General features: G+C 48.3%; 2 protein-coding genes across 2 annotated transcripts; both read right to left on the reverse strand.

The window, feature by feature from the left end:
* Positions 1-901: 901 nt before the first annotated feature.
* On the reverse strand, positions 902-12,420 carry gas2l2 (growth arrest specific 2 like 2). The gene is made up of 6 exons (XM_088616440.1): positions 10,810-12,420; positions 9,047-9,285; positions 8,258-8,365; positions 7,254-7,350; positions 5,671-5,950; positions 902-4,736 (listed from the first exon to the last, which is right to left on the reverse strand). Exons 1-6 carry the CDS (start codon positions 11,165-11,167, stop codon positions 2,927-2,929), a joined length of 2,892 nt encoding a protein of 963 aa, XP_088472566.1. The 5' UTR covers positions 11,168-12,420; the 3' UTR covers positions 902-2,926.
* A 147-nt stretch (positions 12,421-12,567) lies between these two features.
* Positions 12,568-20,116, reverse strand: mdh2 (malate dehydrogenase 2, NAD (mitochondrial)). Its single transcript, XM_088616448.1, has 9 exons — positions 19,935-20,116; positions 17,019-17,187; positions 16,349-16,432; positions 16,021-16,130; positions 15,392-15,517; positions 14,185-14,262; positions 13,802-13,901; positions 13,395-13,546; positions 12,568-12,877 (listed from the first exon to the last, which is right to left on the reverse strand). Exons 1-9 carry the CDS (start codon positions 19,995-19,997, stop codon positions 12,746-12,748), a joined length of 1,014 nt encoding a protein of 337 aa, XP_088472574.1. The 5' UTR covers positions 19,998-20,116; the 3' UTR covers positions 12,568-12,745.
* Between the last annotated feature and the right edge of the window lie 85 nt (positions 20,117-20,201).

Here is a 20,201-nt window from a genome sequence, read left to right on the forward strand (position 1 = left end):
TGATGCAGTAAGATGTCACCTTTGCTGCACTAGAAGTGGGTGAATGGGCCGCGTTCTCTGGAAGGGCAGTATACACAGGTACGCTGCCGATTTAACCTGGATGTGCTGTTACTCCTGTGACACTCGGTCAGAATGTGCTACAATTTTGTTTTGTTGCCATTGAGCTAAAACTGTTCCTGGAATCTTTTTTGTCCTTGCCAGGATCCCTGGATTTTCTAGATCCCTGGCTGAGCTGCAAAGCTGTGCAGTATTAAAAAATAACCATGTTCCCCCCCCACCCCAAAACAACAGATATCGCTCAGTTTGTCTATCGGTCATCTGCGTCACACTCTGTACAGGACCACAAGCTCAGCTGCCACAAAGCACAGCAGGTGTTTGTGCTGCCTCAGTTGTGTGCTTGGGGGTGTTTCCTGCATTCCGTTACCTCCTTGAGCAGTGACTTGTTTTTGAGTGGGAACCGCTGCAGAGTCCCGAGACCCACCTCTTTACTTCCGTGTGGGTAAAGTCAGATGGGAACCCGTAGCAATATTCTTAATCCGGTCATTAAAATATCAAACTCACTTGCAGTGTGTCTCTCCATTATCACGTAAAATCAGGTAAGAGTGTAATTTAAATCACTCCAAATCTGACGGCATAAGACAAGTGGATACATCGTAATTCGGTGGGGATGCTGGGGAGAGAGATGGTAACAAAGGACCAGTGGAGAATCCTTGCCCAGCGAGTAGGGCTAACAGTTACTGTCCACTGGGTCTGCCAGTGCAACAGGGTGCTGCTGTAACATCATGGGTGCACGGCCAAGCTCAAACTGGGGGAGACAACCTGGCAGTGTCCAGTAAGCAATGTACTCTTTCTGCTTCTTTTATCATAAAAATACAGACATGATTAAAGAGTCTAAGAGCAATTGTATCATTAATATTCATTTTATTTAAATATCATACAAAACAATAACGTCAAATAGAAAAAAAATCACAAGGTATCATACAAAGTTAAAGAATATAATAGGATAAAGTATGTTTTTCTTCATTTCATCTAAATATACAAAAGTCAATTTTAATAGTATCAAAAAAAATCACAGGGTATTTGCTTACAAAAATATATATGATCACATTTTAAAAATAATATTTCAAACTGAATAATATGACATAAAACCAAAGCTCTTCTGCTGCTTCATTGCTGACATATGGCATGCTTAATGTAAAGAGATCATCAAACACTTCTTCCTTATTGCAATTTCACCAAAGCGCACAGAACTTGACACGATCAGGATCAGAACAAACACTTCGCTCATAATGTATTAATAGACAGCAGCTTCACTAGGGCTATAAATAGACCAAAGGAATGAGCCTTGGCCCTTTGTCACAAGATGTTTTTAAGCAGGCAGACTGCATCTGGTGTTACAATGCACACTGTGAATGAAGGTCTAGTATCAGCTCATTTGTAAGCAAAGGTTAAGTGATTAGCCTGTTCAGGCAGTCAGCCCTGAATTTACTTGCGTGTGTGCTGGTTTATTTTTAAATTAATTGTGTTGGGAAGGATTCATTTGAATGTTTCACAGCTATCTCGGTTTTCAGGGGTGGAGGAAAGGAGGAGAAGGACGCAAAAGAGTCAAGAAGGGGCATGATACATGTGGGCGAGGACAGGCCTTGACCTCCTCCAGGACTTCTGTTTGAAACTCCATAATAAAGGATTGTGCATATCTCAAAACACAACCAGACATGTCACAGCCCCTTCTACGGACAGCATGGTGCGTTAGGCACATAATGCATGCGTATCGCCACACTGTCATCTTCACTTCCTCAAAAGAAGGACTGTGTGGACTGTTTTCAGACACTGCAGGCTGTTTTTTTTCTGCTGGGACTGAATTTTAAGGATGTCTAGAGCAAGTGTCCTAATCTGTTCTCGTCAGAAGAATAATCTTCTGCCCATTAAAAACTGGACAATCACTGCCTGAGAGCTGTCGGAATCAATGTTTAACTGAGTTACAGACAAGCATTTAATGGCCTCAGTATTGCTTTTCCTGCTTTTTCCTTTTCCAAGACAGAATGGGAACTTTTGTTAATTTTATCAGACCAGAAACAAACAGAGAAGCTGCCAGATGTTTTTTTTAAATACAGTTGTCTCTCGATCTTTGTGAAGGTTTGGTGCAGAGGGCTGTCACAAATAGCAACATTCACATATAACCACGTCTTCCCCTACACCATCGCATAATGTACAACAGTATATAGTATATGTAATGGTTAAAAGAAGTAAGCCTTCCTTATATGAAAACAGAAAAAGTACAAATGCACTCTTTAAGTTAATTTAAATAGCATCGATCAATTAAAAGAAACTACAGTAATCACAATCTTATAGTAATTGGTTAAAATAAACATGAGACCCTCCTCTGCATCCAGCCTGCATCTGCATCCTGCATCCGGAGAAGGCAAGAAGAGCCCACTATTCAGAAGAAGGTGATCGGGTTGTGATGGGATTAGCTTCTGCCTTTGCTCTCGGCCCTTTTTAAACATCCATCCATTTTCTAACTGCTTCTCCCAGTTCAGGGTTGTGGGGGAGAAAAGCCTATCCCAGCAAGCCACGGGTGGGGATACCAGTCCTTCGCAGAGCAGAAACAGACACAAACGTACTCACTCACCCTTGGGCCAATAGATTAATCTAGAAGCCAGTTAACTATATTATAAATGTGCTCGCATCTAAATGTGTCAACAATACAGAGATGATTGACATGCCCCCCCCCATGCCCATATTTTTCAAACAGGTTGGCCTAAATTGTCAAAAACATACGATGATTCACATGCCTGTAGCTGCACCAAATGGCGAACTAAACCTCTTCTAGCTCGGGTTTGATTTAAACTTTCCCAGACAGAAGGAAAGGGGACAGAATGTGCCGATTGTTTCAAACAGCAGTGAGAGGGACCTGAGGCTGCAGTTACACCCAGGACTCCTCTTCTCCGTTCCTTGCCTTCTCGGCAGTAGGCTCGCTGCTCTCTGGAAGCAAGGCGCTGGGAGGAGCAGGCCAGGTGTCCTCCTCATAGCCCAGGTTATCTTCAGTGGAATACAGCATGGGCATGGAGCAGTGGGAGCTGTGCTGGTTCCTGCTTGGCACTTTGTCTGAAGACTTGTGGGGCTTCTGGTTTACCTGCCTGGTCTGACCCTGTCTGTGGGAGACAGGGGTCGGGATCTTCGAGGGCCTCTTCTCTGGTCTGTTGTCTCTTCGAGGGCGTACCTTAGGACGCAGCTTCAGCTTGAAGATTGACGGCACCCTCTCCGGCTTTTTGAGAGACCTTTTCTGCTTGAAGGACGGGGTTCTGGATTTTGCAGGGATCTCTGCAGAACCCAAGGAGTACGCAGGGCTGGCCTTCAAAAACAGTTCTGGATCCTGTAGCTGCTGCTTCTCAGCTTCTGTCTGCTCTTTACACTCCAAGCTGGACCCCAGAGAGGACCAGGAGCTTGCCCTGTTGGCTTTTGACATGTTCAGATGGCCTGCATGCATCTCCATGGCCCTCTCTATGAACGTGGTGCGTGGGTCTCTGGCGGTGTTGCTTAGGGTATTGTTGGGGATTTTGGCCACCCAGTTCTCCACATCCAACTTATTGAGTGTCCTTTGGCCCTTGGAAAGCTCCGCTATGACCACATCAAAGCTGACCTCATTCTGGTGAGATGTTCCGTCTGCAGGGGGCTTTCGGGCCAAGGAAGGAGTGGAGTGTCTTGAAGAGGTCTCCTGCAGGTCCTGCTTGCTCTGCGTACCACATGACATTTCCACATTCTCGTCGCTGTTGTTATCGGACTCGACCCCCAGGAGCCGCAGGTTGGACAAGATCTCATACTCCAGGCTTTTGTACAGTCTGGACTCTTGCTCAGGGCTGATCGGTGGGGGGGTGAAGAGGCATTCCCTTTCTCTGTTTTTGTTGTTCAGGAAAGCCTCTTCCAGATCACTAGCGTCTGTCACCCTGACGCGCATCGTGCTGCTGTCGAGAGAGCTGCTAGGGACTGGCGATGACCTTAATGCGTTCTGTCTGGGAACACTCACGCCTAGCTTGCTGGCCCGCCTGCTCTCTCCATTCAGGCTGGCGTCCGGGTTAGGGGTTTTCCTGCCTGTCCTATCTACTTGACTTCCTCTCTGGAAGCTGCCAATGGGAGTCATGGGTCTGGTGTGGACCTGGGCAGCCAAAGCTGAGGCTCTACTGCTCAGCTGCTTGGTGGGACTGATAGATCTGCTAACAGTCGGAGTCTTCTGGAATGGTCTGACCTCAGCTTCAGGCTGCTGGGTGGTTTTAAGTTCTAGTTTAGGGCCAGGGTGGGTGCTTCTCACTGAAGTTGCTGGCCTGCCGGTTACCATCCCAGCCTGCCTCTGGGAGCAAGCCATGGCTGGGGCTCTGCTCTGGAGTTCAGCTGCTGTCTCTGTGCTGCTGGAGGGAGACGCAGCGTTTGTCTTCAGCGCAGACACCAGCCTTGATCTGGACCAGGTCTGAGCCAGTCTGATGTCTGCAGTTTGCTGTGGCTGCAAGGTGAGCTGGCTCTGGGCCCTCTGGAAGACCAGTGGCGTTTTTGGGCGCTGGAGGTCTGGGGTCAAGACTGGCGTCGGCTGGGCAGGACGAGGGAGGCTGCTGGCGAGGCGAGGGGAGGGGACTGTCCGTGTCTCTTCTCTTCCTGTCCTGGAGGACGCTGTCTGAGGTAAGCTCTCCCTTTCTTCTCCAGAGGCCTGTCTGTGGGTAGGGGTAGCAGATCTCCCCCTGAGTCTGAAACAAAGCCCAGGGATCACCTATGCAGTCACATAACATACACACACACACACTAAAATTGCAACAGATGTCCTGATATGCCATCCCACACACAAGCCACAGACTTCAGGGACCTGAGGTTTGAACAAGCAGCACGATCAAAGTGGCTTTCAGTTCAAGCACAAATGAGCTGCTAATGTAGACAGTGCAAAAGCGCAGCATCCCTGTGGGTTTGCCATTTCCCAGCAGACCGAAAAGGAATTTCATTCACAAGAAGATGAATGCAATTAGCTGGTTGCTGCAACTTAATTAAACACAGAAACCTCAGCAGCCCTAATCTACAAAATGATCTCTCCTGTGTGAAGCAAGGTCAATGCCTCTTATTTTTTTGTGCATATTTGTTCTTCATGTGCCCCTGAGGTGCACAGGCCCACTGTGTGTGAAGCACAAGTGAGGGAGAGATGCAAAGATGTGTCCCCTCCCTGTCTGAGGAATGAGCTGTACTGGGGTGAAGGCAATCGGAGCTCTTCGCTGTCCCCAGTGACTCTTCTGTACACTGATCCATAGAATCAGCTATACTTAGAAGCACCTGACCTGTCAACCTACTTAATTCTGCAAGTGTTGGTACACTTCCTTGCCAACTCACCTATCTAAACACCTGTGCACCCTCATAATACCTAATGATAAACCCACCCATCTGCCTGCCAGCCCACCACCTGCCCACACACCTCCACACCTGTCAGTACACCTGCTGCCCCACTACCTGTCTACTGACCCCATATCTACCCATCTACCTGCTTACCTACCCATTCATCTTCTGCTCCTACTGACAGCCTGATGGAGGGTGGTGTACTGAGATAAAGTCAGTAATAACTTGTCTTGGGGTGTCCCTGGCTAGGCAGCACACACATCTGAGGGGGGCAATGGCGAGACTGCCGCGCGGATCGCCCACCTGCTGGGGGTGGGAGGCCGCAGCTCTCTCGCGGTCCTGGCGCTGGGTTCTGGAGAGGAAGCGCCGCGGGCCCACGGGCTGTGGGGGCGGCCTGGCCTCAGGCCTCTGGCTGGGGCAGAGGGGGTCCACTCCACAGGGGCCAGCGGGGCCTGCGCCCGGCTCACCACCAGCGCGGCCTGAGGCTGGCCCTGGGCGTCCTGCTGGGGGCTGGGGCGTGCCCTGATCTCGTGGGTGGGGGCGACCGGCTTGTGGGGACTGACCAACCTTGCCTGCTTGTGAGCTAGAGCCAAGGACAAGAGAGGAGACACGGAGAGAACGCTGAGAAAAATATTCCCCCAGAGCAGCCGTTTCTCCTGTGGGTGCGCTGTGGCTCTTTATCGTGCTCTTTTATAGCCGGAAGATGCTGACAGAATTCCTTGCTAGAATGTCCATTCCTGAGCGTGTCTAAATGCGAGGAACATAGCACATATGTTGCAGTCTTTTGTTTGTGCCATATTTAAAGAAGTTTTTTCGTTCGTTGTCATGCCAAGTGTCGATTCCACAGCAGAAAATGGCTTCAAATGATTTTAGTAGGAAAAAATTAAATATACTGCTATTATGGAAGCTTAAGATTGTAGTTGAAAGGTCTGTATTGCGAGACACTCTCCAATATCAGGACTGGAGGCCCTCCAGTGTTAAACCTGAGGAACTACAAGTCAGTCCAGGTCTTCGCAGAACATGTCAGTTTCTATACATTTCACATCAGGTTGGGACCATGAAAAATATACAATCTATTTGACATTTTAACACCGAACTGACATGCTGGCTGTATTAAAGATACGTTCTGATACATCACAGGTAAGAGCAGGGTCTCTTATAATAGGAGCTCAGTCAATATATGATTACAACCATCCTGGAAGGTGATATTAAGCACATGAATGTGGGTCAGTGCAGACTGGTGCCAGCAACACACAAAGAAAAACTGATTCCAATTTGGTAACAATATTAGACCTTATCACTTCCTGATGCTGATGAATGCCATCATTAGATTTTGAAAAGAAACAAGTCTCAGCAAGGACTGATGGAATATGGAACCATTGTCATTTTGGGAGCTGCGAGATTTCTCTGTCAGCACCAACAGGCTTTGAGTCTGCTGGTTAAACCAGGTACATGCTAACAGACAAACAGGAGCTGTACTTGACTATCAGCAGTACAAGTCAGCACTGACAGTGGACGAAGAGGTCTTTAAAACTTCCTCTAGATCAGTGAAATAAAAAAAAACCTGCTTGAAAATGAAGCTAGCCAATGCCATCTTTATCAGTGTCAGTCCAAGAGCAGCAACTCCTATTTCTCGCCATTGAAGGATTTTGAGCTCAGCAGCTTTCCAGATTAGTATGCAATTAATTCAATTACAAGTTTAAAGAACTAGTGTGACCCTAACACCTGCACTACATGAGATTAGAAGCTCTCGACCGAATTGCCTCCAACTTATCCTGCTCACTATATTTTTTATTAAAACATGCTCATGAGGATGCTGTTAGATGGGGTCAGTGGGGAGGATGCCCTGTCCGCTGCAGAGAGCAATGGGGTGCAGAGCAACTCACTCAGAGAGGTGCAGCGACAGGGGTCGTGTTTGTCCAGGTAGTGCTCCAGAGTGTCCCAGCCCCCTCCCACTCGCACCATCACATGATTCCTCAGGATCTGCAAGGGCAGAGACACAACAGCACCAACCGGGATGCAAACTCAATTTTAACAGTTCTACCCTAGAAACCAGGACAGGGAGTTACAACTCTCCTCTTCCTGAGCATTGATGGATGAATTAAAGAATCTTCTTTAGTCCTACTTTCTAGGAGCCAATGAACCTACCAGTATGTTTTTGGAATTTGGGAGGAAACCGGAGCACCAGGAAGAAAGCTATGCAAACACTGCAAGAACTTTCAAAGTCCTCACAGACAGCACCCCAGGAACTGGACCCAGGGCCCCAGCACTGTGAGGCAGGAATGTTGACCACTGTGCTGCCTTGGGAAATATAATGTTATCTGAAAAAAAGTATTTTAGCTCAAGGCTCAGCTGCGCTGAAATCTTGTGAGGCTTGTTCTTTAGAGGCACTGCACAGTGAATCAACTAGGTAAATAAATAAAGTAAATAAACTTCCTAACAATTGGTCTGACTTAAGAATAACAGAACAAAAGAATAATTTGGAATCATCATACATGTTTACTCATCCAAAGGTCACTTCCTCAGACAGAAACACGATATAATATCAACTTTTTAAAAAACAAGCTACCGGGTAGTCTTTTCCTTAGTCTTCCAAAACATTTAATGAAGGAGTTATGGGCACATCCAGGCATATAGTGACTCACAATATCACCATAAAATGAGTAGTCAGCCTTGATACACTGACACAATACCAGGTACATAACTGAGCCAACTCAAACACATCTGTATCTGTGGGCGACAGCTTAGCTGTGTGCATCTTGCAGAGTGCGATACACTGGTCACGCATGAAAGAGGATATTCAGCATTTACCATGGGCCAAGGAAGTATCCTTTGAAAACCGGAGAACTGCAGCTTTGGAAAATGAATGTCGGAGACAGAAGGGACCTACCCGCACAAAGATGAGCGTGCCTGAGTCTCCCACTTTGTACTTGCCCTCCGAGACCTTCAGCATGGAGAACTGGGAGGGACAGGTGCAACGGCTCACCAGGTACTGCACCTGCACAGACACAGGCCCCCAGGGTCAGTCTGCCTGTCACAGGGCCAGCAGGGCTCCTCTGTACGGCTGACCAGACGCAGAGCATAACCATTAACTCCACTCGCTAAGCAGCTCCCTCACAAATCATCATGGCAGCCGAGAGGCTCTGGATATGACCCTGCCTGTAGGACAATCTGGTAACATGGACACGTCATGCATCCTTTCCAACAATCAACAGAAACCTGGGAGATAACAGTGTTATCCAACAGGGTGTGCGCTATATCTGATCATAACCCAGCGCTTGTTCTCCCTGGATTTGGCGCTGTCTCCAATATCTAACACTTTTACACAACAATAAGAATACTCTCTGTGCCTTAAAGCGGAACAGTAGCTTCTATCTGCGCGTCCTTGTTTCACACTCCCTGCTGAATTATTCAACGTGTCGGCGCTGGAGCATCACACTTTCAGCCTCAGAGACCTGTCAGCTACTGTCATATCAACACAGAGCCTACAGCAGGATCCTGATGAGGTTTAAGAATGTTGCCCTTTCTTATCAAAAGAAATTTCACTGAGTCTTCTGTTTGTTTTAAACAGCTCTTAACCTCAAGCAAACTGCTTGCCCGGACAATGACTGCATTTGTCTGTCCAGTAGCTCTCCTGTATTTCACTCCCAGCTGAGCCCCAGGAGAAGCTGCTCCTCACCATCGCATCCAGGTTCTTGAAGTCGGACATGCGGCGCTGGGGTTTGGGCAGGGGCGTCTCCAGCGGGGGCAGGGCCAGGTCCTCACGGATCTCCTCCTCGATCTCCTGCTCCAGCTGGATCAGCACCGGGGCGGCCATTCCGAAGCGGGAGGCCCGCCGGGCCACCTCCAGGAGGCACAGGATGAAGTTCTTCTCGTTCTTCCTCAAGACCAGGTCTTCCGTCTCAAACATCAGCACATCTAGGGGCACAGACGCAGGGCTGCAGGGCAGTGCAGCACAGAGCGCCCTGCACTCAGGCTACTGGCATCGTACAGTTATTCCTACATGTCAGGGTGGCTCAGTGCCTGCCTTACAGTGCTGGGGCCCTGGGTTCAATTCTGGACCTGGGGTGCTGTCTGTGTGGAGTCTGCATGTTCTCCCTGCGTTTGTGTGTGTTTCCTCCAGGTGCTCTGGTTTCCTCCTACAGTCTAAAGACATGCTGGTGGGTTAATTGGCTTCTGGGGGAACTGGCCCTGGTGTGAGTGTGTGTTTGTGTCTGTGTGTGTTCTGTGATAGACTGGCGTCCCGTCCAGGGTGTGTGTGTGTGTGTGTGTGTGTGTGTGTGTGTGTGTGTGTGTGTGTGTGTGTGTGTCTGTGTCTGTGTCTGTGTCTGTGTCTGTGTCTGTGTCTGTCCTGTGATGGACTGGCGTCCCGTCCAGGGTGTGTGTGTGTGTGTGTCTGTGTGTGTCTGTCCTCTGATGTACTGGTGTCCTGTCCAGGGTGTACCCTGCCTTGTGCCTGACGCTTGCCGGGACAGACTCCAGCTCCACCCTGACCCACAACTGGAAGAAATGGTTAGAAAATGGGTGGATGGATGAAACCTGCACTAACAGTCACCCTTGGCTACACGGTAAGTAGTGAAATTCCCTTTAAAAACCTGCAAGACTGCAGCACTCTCTGGGATCAGAGGATGAAAACAGATTTTGCTTTTCAAAACCTAAACTGTACCATTCGAAGCAGAAATAAATTTTGTTTGCAAAGCTACAAGTCTTTGGTTCAGTCAAAACGGTTTTAAGACACAAGATTATTGGCCATTTTTGCAGGGGTAGGGCTAGACAGAAATTTACTTCAAAAACGCTCCGTCGAGCTCACAGCTCCTCCTTGTGGTTGAGGTTTTTATCGCCCACATTTTTTTTAATGTCTCCAAGACCCCTTGAGTCTTAACAAATTAAACCAAAACAGCTTTAGGATGTATAAAAACAATGTATCCTTTAATAAACAAACACGCAACAGCCTTAAAACAAATTAACAGTAACAGAAAAGCTTACGTTCGCCTAAGTATAATGGAGACATTTCTTCCGAGTAAAATAAAGTCTAGACACTGGTGTCCCCGGGGTCCTGTGGAGACATGTCCCAGGTCACTTACCTGTGTCACCCGGGCGACAGGCCACCGTGTTTCCGGTTCACACTACTGAAATATGTCTTAGCAATCAACAAGACGAAGTAAAAACTCGGTGCCTAAAATCAACAGTAAAACAAATTAAACTGGAAAAAAAAAACCATAAAACGGTTTTGTTTTTTTTGTTTTTAAATACATTGAACTTAAATGCTTTCGTGGCATTTAACGCAAACTGCCCGGAGAGGCAAGTGGGTTAATCTTTCCGACAAGACCAAACGTAGCTCAAAGCTCAACGTGATCGTTAAAGCCCCCCACTGGTTTCTCGCTTGCATACGGGACTGTGAACTCCTAGCCCCACTTTTTCCATCTCAGCAGCCCTCCCTACCTTTGATGTCCATCTCCTTCCGACACCAGCTGATAAAGTTGGACACGTTATCCCTCGCCAGGAAGGTCGCCGCCTGCGCGGAGCTGACGAAAGTCACCCCGGACGTGGGCAGCCGCATCTTCAGCGCCCCAGCGCCGTACTGGCGGAGAAACTCCCCGGCCACCCGGGTCACCTGGTTGGCGTGCTGGCACAGCAGCGAGCCCGTCTCCAGCACCTCCAGGAAGCCGTCCACGGCGATGCTGATGCCGTACAAGTCCGTCAGCCACTCCGCCAGGTCCTCCTTCATGGCGTACAGGTACTCCTCACTGGACTTGAACGGCTTGATGCTGCGGTTGGTGGCGGTGTGAATCCCCGACATCCTCTGGCGTTTCAAGCAGCGCGGTTATTTACTCGGACACCAGCTCAGACCGAGGGATGGGAGCAGTGCGCTCACGTACTCCGTTTGCATTTCGTCGGAAAAGGAAGAAAAAAAAAAAACAGAGGCACCAGTTGCTGTGGCCCAGCGATGTGATTTTTTTTTTTCAGGGGGCAACGCGAACAACGCGACAAGACAGAACAAACAAACAAACAAACAAACAAAAACGCAAACTTGCACTTCTCTGCGCGCACCCACGGGAGAAAGTGTCCGCGTCGCGGAGTCACATTGCGCCCCGTCCTGGTGGTAGGGTTGTGACACAGCCCTTCAAAAGATCAACGCCGAGCTACAGCTCGCAGCCAAACCACTGTCCGGCGGGATGACTTGCAACGCGTCGGGGCATTTAGCCAAACCGTTTCCCTTTCCTTCGTCGAAAGTCGTCGGGCTTTGAAGACGCCAAGCACGGTGGCCGGGTGTTTGTATCGCACCGCGTGTGTTCCGTGAAAGCGCGTCTCCCTCGGACGGGACCCCAGGACGCCCCTCCGCTGGCTCTCCGTGTTTGTTTCGCAGTGCTGCTCGGCTGGCGCTCCTAGGTTACCAGAGGGCTTGCTGCAAACATCCTCTTTAACCGTTTCACCGCCAGGCCTGCTCCTAGCACTGCCACCCTCCCAGAAACAGAAACTTAACTTCTCACACACAGGAGGACACGACTACTGCACCTGTCCTATTTTCGCCTTGGGAACCCATGTCAATGTCCAGAAGATTTATAATTTTTTTTTAAAAAGTGTCTGAAATGAAAAATTCACCTCAGCTTTTAACTTTGCTTTTTTTTGTGTGTGAAACACACACACAAAATGAATACAAGCCAGAAAGGTTGAGAGATCAAACTCATCAGCGCTGAATTCTGTGAGAGCTCACCCGGAGTTGAATACATTGAAGACGTCGCTTGTCGGTTAAGAGGTTTCTTCACTGAAATGGATTCAGGTTAATCAATCTTGGGAACCAGGACAAAATACCGTATATTGGGTGTTGGGACTTGAGGACTCCTTGAATACCCTTACTCTAGGTGCTACTGGCTGCACTTACCAAGCTACGGACACTATTCTACATTAAGGTTAAGTGCTATTCTGGTAACATTCTTCAAGCATGGCCTGACCACAGCCACAGGGTTTATTTCAAGAGTACCTACATCACCTGGATACAGTCTTGAAGAGCTTGTTTTCACTTTATAGGCAGCCTCCAGGCTAGGCCCAAAAATCTCCTATTTGCCTAAAAGGAACAGATATGCTGGGATATGGACTGGAAATCCCTGCAAAAACAAAACCACAGACATTTGTCCCAACAGCACACAAAGAGACCGTCACCGGTGAAACTCAAGACTCAAAAGGCACCCCAACACCAGATCAGAAAACATAGGCTGTTTATTGATGATATAACTTATGTTCTTTTTTTTTGGACAGTAACAAAGAGCTACACCATGGCAGACAAGGGGAGTAGAATTTCAGTTCTACAAGTGCGTGGCGTCCGTGAAAGTGACTTCATGACATAAATAACGACGAGCTCAGCAGCCTGCAGGCAGGCTCACTTCATGTTCTTGACAAACTCCTCTCCTTTCTTGATGGAGGCCTTCAGCTCTGCCATTGCCTCCGCCACCAGCTTCTCCTCGAAGGCAGACAGCTTGCCCAGCCCCAGATTCTTCTCAATGCCATTTTTCTGAAGGGAAAAAAGAAATACCACCACATTCTTCACAAACCTGAGCGGGAGAAATGCAGCCGTCTCAACCTTGAAAGGAATTCTCCGCCACTCTCTCCCAGCTCTCGCTGGCATTTCCCCAGATATGGACGTGGAGAAGATACCATATTCTTGAGAATGGCCGGCCATAATTGCACTGGCCATCCATTTTCTCATCACTTGATCAAATTCAGGGCTGCGGGGGAGCTGGATATCCAAGCAAGCAACGGACGCAAGGCAGGATACACCCTGGATGGGACGCCAGTCCACCACTGAGCAGACACGCTCATACCAGGGACAGTTTTATAAGAAGCAAATTAACCTATTGGTATATTTTTGGACTGTCGGGGGCAACTGGAGCACCCAGGGGAAACCCCCACGAACCCAAGAAGAACATGCAGACTCCACACAGACAGTACCCCCAGCCCTGCCCTCGTCACTGCACTATTTCAGCCACAATATCATCTCGCCCTTTTTGCACCAAGGAAACGGGACGTACCCCGAGCAGAAGAGGTGTGGAGAAGTAGGGGGACTCCGTCTCCTCCGACCTCACGAAAGAGCATTCCACGACGCCCTCCTTGCCGTTCATGGCGTCCAGCAGGGAGAAGACGAACCTGGCGCCGGCGTAGGCCATGGACAGCGTGGCAGACCCTGTGGCAGGAGGGCACAAAACGATTATGGGGGTGTCGAGCACGTCTTGCGCCCGTGAAAAACAATTAATATAGCATCCCACACACGACCGGAACAGACTCCGAAACTCCCGACTGTTATTCAGGACTACAGACTAGTTTCTCGATATCGATTTCCCCTACACAGCAGAAGCGGGCGAGAGATGGTTTAGTTTAAAGCAATGCCACCAGAAACGCCCATCGCTCTGCCCTACAGCACACAAGCAGCTGAACTCACCAGCTCCCGCCTTCGCCTTCACCACCTCCGTACCGGCCTCCTGAATCCTGAGTGTCAGGGCGGTCAGCTTGTCCTCAGGGAACTCCACCTTGGGCGTGCACTGAAACAAAGAGCGAACAGCGAACATTTAATCAGCAAGTCGGCAAGAAAATGACCGTGAGGGAGGAACCGTCTCTGAGGAACAGACAAAACTACATCTTCTCCACCACCGAGATCAGTCCCAGCAAGGACACAAGCCTCAGATCGGAAGGGAATTATTCCACACTTCAAAGCCGTGCTTGCAATCACTCAGCCTTCAAACAAAAGCTTCCCTATGGCCACCCCTGCAGGAGAGCACCCTGCACAGCAGAGCCGCGATCGCCTGGCCCTTCCCAGAAGCCTACCTGAGAGATGAGAGGGATGATGGTCTTTCCTGCATGACCTCCTACCACAGGCACGTTGACCCTTGCTGGGTCTAGGCCCTGCAAGAGAATCATTTACCTCCGTCAGACTCAGACATCCCCAAATTAAAAATCAGGGGGCAGATGAAACAATATTCCAAACAGCTGTCCACCATATGACAAATGAAACACTGTAATTTTTAATGTTTCAGGCTCTTTCGTCAGATGCTGAAGGCAAGTGTTGTGGCACTTGGGTAGGGAAAGGGGCGTGTGCTGAAGTGAGCACAGTGATTGGTCAGGACTGCTTGGATTCCAGGCCTCAGAAAAGGGTGTGTGTGATTGGTTGGTGTGGTTGCCGTGGGTGACAGTATATAGAGTTGCTGATCCCATGTGTGGAGCTCAGGTTGGGAGGATGCTACGATCCCCTGATGGACCTGAAAGCGAGCATCATTCTGTAAGGAGGTCAAATAATAGGGGTGCTGTCACAGGCTCCCCCTTTCTGAGCAATCACCTGGGACCCAGAACCTAGTCGAGGTTAGGCTCAGCCAGTATACAACAGAAAGGGGGAAAAAATGCTGCCAATTTCTTTACAAAGCAGTCAGCAGGAGCACAATAAGAACTATACACAGCAAATATTTTAGCTCAGGAGCTAGACCCCTTTTTCTCTTAATTCCTTGTGCTCCTGCTGGCTGCATCATGAATAAATCAGCATCTCTATTATCTGTTTTGTTGTGGACTGGCTGCGCCTGCCTTCTGTCAGGTACTGGGCCCAAGGTGATTGCTCAGAAAGTGGGGACTTGTGACAGGAGCCCTGTTGAACTTTTGAGCCCATGAGCACGCCCCTCACTCCACCCATACCATCATGTACATCTATACAAGAAAGTCCTTACCGCTGTCCGACTTTAGCTACTGTATTGTTTTGGATACGAAGTTGTTTGATTTCATTCCGTATTTTATTTTGCTTAATTTGGGTTGCTTTATTGGAATGCACTTTGAGAGGATTTTATGAAAAGTGCAGGATCAAGCGTTAACATCCTCTTCATCATCAAGAGATGTGCTTTGTAGCTATGAGCACCTGAAACGGGCTTGATTTCTCACGGTCACCCAAGGGAAAGAGGGAGCTTCTCACTGAGGCCGTTTTGTTGTGGACAAAACAGTAGAAAACAGTAGACCTCTATATAAGTCTCGGGCAGTAGAATGTAATCCTTACTTTCAGCTCTGCCACAAAGGTGTTGGCTCTCACAATGTCCAGCGTCGTCACTCCAAAAACCCTGTTGGGGTTGTAGACTCCGTGCTTCTTGAACACCTCCGAGGTAATGGGAATAGTGGAGTTCACCTACGGAAAACCTCCATTAGTCTTGCGTGGGAGCTGTGGTACAAGGTCCCTGTGCTTTGCACTAAAAAATTCCATCTGCAAATAACACACTGTCGCAGTTTTTATTTTTAATTATAAAGAAAATAATTAGTTTAATATTTAGTGCACTAGAAAATCTACCCCTGCAAGAAACAAGCAAATTCTCAGAGGTTCAGATTACCTTTGGGGACTGCAAGAGTGTTCAGGTGTTTGTGGCATGCTCTAACAAAGTTTAACTTGGTAAAACAAAGGAAATTTGGGTTCGCAATTATTTACTTAAGGATTTATTTAAGATTTAAAATCACCAAGCCACTTTTGGATTAAACCGTTGGACCCTATCTTGCTTTTCCAATGTTAAATTTCAGCTGTTTTTTTTTTTTTTTTTTTAAACAGCCCACTGTGTGGAAAAGGGCCCGACCACCTGTTCCTCACCCTAACCCTCGTCAGGAATCATGACTTGTTCGCAGTGCCGCGGGTGGACTCACAGGATTGGCAATGACGCAGATCATGGCCTCGGGGCAGTGGCGGGCACAGGCGTCGGCCAGGACCGCCACGATCGTGGCGTTGGTGTTGAAGAGATCATCGCGAGTCATGCCTGGAACACACCAAAGGATTTCAGGGGAACCCCTGGACCACCTGCTCAGCTATGTGTGAGGGATTGCATCTAAAAGTTTACTGCACATGACATTTCACATCTCACATGGAAGACTCTACAGGAGCCTAGAGCCTGGGCGACGATCTCTCGGCACACTGTCAAGACTGCAAGCACTGTGCGTGAGAAAAGAGCGGACTGCGGCGCACACGTCCACACACCTGGTTTCCTGGGGACCCCTGCAGGAATCACCACAACCTCACTGCCTTTCAGGGCCTCTCCCAGCTGCTCCGGACCCATGTGCCCTGAGACACAAACAACCGACACTTGAGAAACACCGATCTCCTCTCCCAGCAGCAGTTCAGCCCATACAGACGTGGTGCTCTGGGTATACAGTTAAAATGTCTGTATCTTCTTCCTTTTTTAAAAATCAAAGAAATGATCACACCGAGCAGCAGCAATTTCAGCTGCACTGCAGATTAATTTCACACAGGTATTTTCATTCCTTAAACAGCACGTTACAATCATGCAACCACAACCTCTTCTCAACTGCAACCTGAGGGTTTTCTCGTAGTTTGTTAGAAGGGGGTAAAAGGTTGCAACAAATCCAAGAACAACTTGTGCTTAGACGTCACTTTCAGGAACAAGACCCAGCCTTTGAACAGCTCGCACGATGATCTGACAGCACAGCCTCCAAAGACAGAGAGATGCGCTAAATCGGTCGGAGAGCAAGGTGTGATGGGATGCAGCTTCTGAAGTATCAGGAGAGAACACTGGCAGCTGAATGAGCTGGACTCGCAGCTCCACATGGTCACAGCAGAATACTTTGCAAGGATATTGTTTTACACCTGCTGGCAGTAAGGGAGGCTGGCGAGGAAGGAAGAGCCTCACCAGTGACGTGTGCCCTGGTCTCGATGTGGCTGAGGTCTGCGGCCACTCCGGGGGTGTGGGCAATATCGTACAGGGACAGCTGGCTCACCAGGGGGCTGTTCTTCAGCAGCAGGGAGAGGGGCTGGCCGATGCCCCCCGAGGCCCCCAGCACCGACACCTTGGCATTGTTCTGTGAGCGAGAAGAAACCGCACGTGATTACCGATTTTTTTGGCATAGCTCTGGATTTTGGTTTGTGCTCGTAACTGTTAATCCTGAGCAAATTCAACCATGCGCTGCTTCATTTCAAATTAAAGACTCCAGAGTTTCCCCAAGCTGCCCAAATATACCAGGCACTACAAAGAGCCTGCACTACTCTGGCACACATTTTTGTGCCAAAAACTTGAAGTGAACTTCCTTTTTCTTCTGCAATACCTTCCTTCTCTCTTGTACACTGACAGCAGCATCGTGGTGATAAAAATGATTCAACCCTGCACCTGGCCTCCTCCCTACTGAGGAGCTGTGGGGTTGGGCAACAAACATGAAAAAACACATCGGACTTGGACCACAGGAAGCTCACGAACGTGAGATCAGAATCAGGTGGAAAAAGGCGTTAAGTGTTAATGTATAGCTTCTGATAGAGTGCAATTTGTCCTGATTTAAGAGGCATATTAACAGAAAACCTGGCTGTATGTTGGTGCAGTGGTTAACCCTGCTGCCTCACAGTGCTGGGGCCCTAGGTTTAATTCTAGGGGTGCTGTCTGTGTGGAGTTTGTATGTTCTCTCCATGTTCACATGGGTTTCCTCCCACATACTGGTAGGTTTATTGCCTTGTGCCCATGGCTTGATGTGATGGCTTCTCCTGTGGCCATTAACACAAAACACACACCACCCCTGCGAGTGAAGACTGTACATGCCAGAAGGAGAAAAGGTCACAGGTCTAATAGTGTCGGGGCGAGAGAGGCCATTAATCAGGGACAAAGACCAGCAGCGTCCACGCCAGCGAGAGAGTCTTAAACACTTCCTAATCCGTCTCGGAAACCTCTTCTGATCTGATCCCCCAGAAAGAACAACTCGGGGCCTCCAGCCTCAGCCACAGCCACCCCCGTCAGTGGCCACAGGTCTAGGGGTTTGGCAAAGGACTTGCAGCTGTACATTCAGACGAACCTGTGTAACCTGCAGCGGATAAAAACAGCGCTTTCCTACCAGCCAAAATGCCCCAATAAAATGGAAAGGAAGTAGAGCAGGGGGAACTATACTAACGTTACACCACTCAAAGATCCTATTGCTTACACCATAAACAGCTTTGTGCAACAATGTTTCCCGTGTACAGTACTTGATTTGTCATTTTTATCCATTGTTGTAGGAATAAATTAGCCAACACTGGGGCTGTAAGAAATGACTGTACATTCAACAGGATATGTTGCAATAAAGAAATGAAAAGAGAATGAAGATAAAAACAAAACTACCTCTTTTTAAGGGGGAAAAACTCATTCAAGCCTGGCAAGAAAAAGATGTCTGGAAATTGATTAGGCTGATTTTAGCAGAATGGCGTAGAGCCAGTAAAAACCGAGCTATATCTGGTGGGGAGTTCTGATAAAAGCATTCAAGAATGCACTAGCACTGACAACCTGGGTTATTCTCCATTCAGGGGTTATTGGAACAGTAATATTTCAAACATCATACAGAATAAATTTGAAAAAAAAGTTCAGTTTCTTCCTTTTGCCAAAAAGAGAACAGTAGATTGTTTTACTACAGTTGACATCTCAGATACCTAGTTTTTGTTTTGTGCAGAAAAGTGCACTAGTCTTTTTCATATATATTTGATCATCATGAAAGAATTTGTACTAAAAAGTAACTTAATCCTGGCCTTAATAAAGAGACTGACTTTCTGAAAAGCTCACAGTAAAGCTACAGGCCGAATCTCTCTCCACCACCCTACGCTGCTGTTCAATGTCACCTCCAGAGCCCAGCACACAGCTCTGCCGGTACAGTCCTCTTAGTGCGGTGCTTCTGTGTTAGAATGAAGTCCGGTTCTTGACATTAGCAATACCGTATCGATCAGCCAGAGGAACCTGCTTCTCGACAGGCGTGCGCGTGTGACGTCACAAGACGGAGTTAGTGCATCAACAGCAGGCGCAGCGAAACACGCGGAGCACCTGACACGGCGGGAGACAGTCAGTCCAAAAACTGGAAAAAAACCCTCAGCATCCTATTCAGTCCCATGCAATTCTAAATCAGTAATAATTTTAAGTAAAATTAAAACTCAAGCAACCCCCCAAAAAACATGCATAACCTACAGCTACAGCGGGGACCTTGCGAATGACACACCTAAACTACAAACTATCTCAGCCAGTAAAAACAAGACATATAGTGTTTCAAAGCCTCTCCGCCATGGCCTACAAATAAATACGAAACGGACTGGGTTACCGGCAGCTATCACAAGACACCTCCGTTAACGCTTCCCGACCTCGGATTAAGACACAGGAAATGGTGCTGCAGTCTCCAGCTGAACAAAGCCGGGGGGAAATGAGACTGCGTTGTGATGGCCGTGCAGAACAGGCCACGAAGCAGCCTAGCTCCTTAAGAAAGAACAGCGCGACCTTCCAGGGCTGTATCTGTGTACCCGGCTCAAGTCCGTATTTTCCAAAGGGAATACAATGTTAGTGGCCAGATAAAAACCGGCCAACTCGCCCGTCCCCAACTTTTAAAGCCATCAGTGATGCACTTTCAGGACCACCGCATTGACACAACCCCATTGACACGCAGCCTTGAACTAACAAGGGTTGCCAGAGGCATAATAATATAAAAAACTTAAGAGCACAGAGCAAGCGCCTAAACTCCTCTCAGAGGGCACGCCAAGCGCTGCGCTCTCCTGCTCGCTGACCTCACCAGCCTTGGCATTCTTAAAACTTTTCGCAACAGTGCTGCTATTTTACCTGCGATGAAGTGGAGAGACCCCGGGCGATGTTTAGTGCTGGTCTTGCAACGCGGGAAAACATAGCTCAATAAGACTTGACGTTAATTCACAATCAGAAGAACGTTGAATTTGGGTGTCTCTCTGCTTCCAGTGACTCCAACGTCCTCTACCACGGCAGCCTGGCAAGACAGAGCTAACTCGCGGAACTACCAACCTTGCCTATCCCTGCCCTCCCCTTTCACTTAAGACTTTTCTCTGATTGGACAAATTACAAACATCACAAACA

This window comes from Lepisosteus platostomus, chromosome 22 (genome assembly GCF_059453375.1).
Source record: "Lepisosteus platostomus isolate fLepPlt1 chromosome 22, fLepPlt1.hap1, whole genome shotgun sequence".
NCBI lineage: Eukaryota > Metazoa > Chordata > Actinopteri > Semionotiformes > Lepisosteidae > Lepisosteus > Lepisosteus platostomus.

Excerpts from the sequence above, each read along its gene's own strand:
- gas2l2 (XM_088616440.1), bottom strand. The coding sequence starts at position 11,167 with ATGTCGGGGATTCACACCGCCACCAACCGCAGCATCAAGCCGTTCAAG. Across the intron at positions 7,351-8,257 it reads GCACGCTCATCTTTGTGCGG|ATCCTGAGGAATCATGTGAT; the intron begins GTAGGTCCCTTC and ends CTGCCCTTGCAG. Across the intron at positions 4,737-5,670 it reads CGGCCTCCCACCCCCAGCAG|ACTCAGGGGGAGATCTGCTA; the intron begins GTGGGCGATCCG and ends GCTTTGTTTCAG.
- mdh2 (XM_088616448.1), bottom strand. The coding sequence starts at position 19,997 with ATGTTTTCCCGCGTTGCAAGACCAGCACTAAACATCGCCCGGGGTCTC. Across the intron at positions 17,188-19,934 it reads GTCTCTCCACTTCATCGCAG|AACAATGCCAAGGTGTCGGT; the intron begins GTAAAATAGCAG and ends TCTCGCTCACAG. Across the intron at positions 15,518-16,020 it reads TCTGCGTCATTGCCAATCCT|GTGAACTCCACTATTCCCAT; the intron begins GTGAGTCCACCC and ends GGTTTTCCGTAG.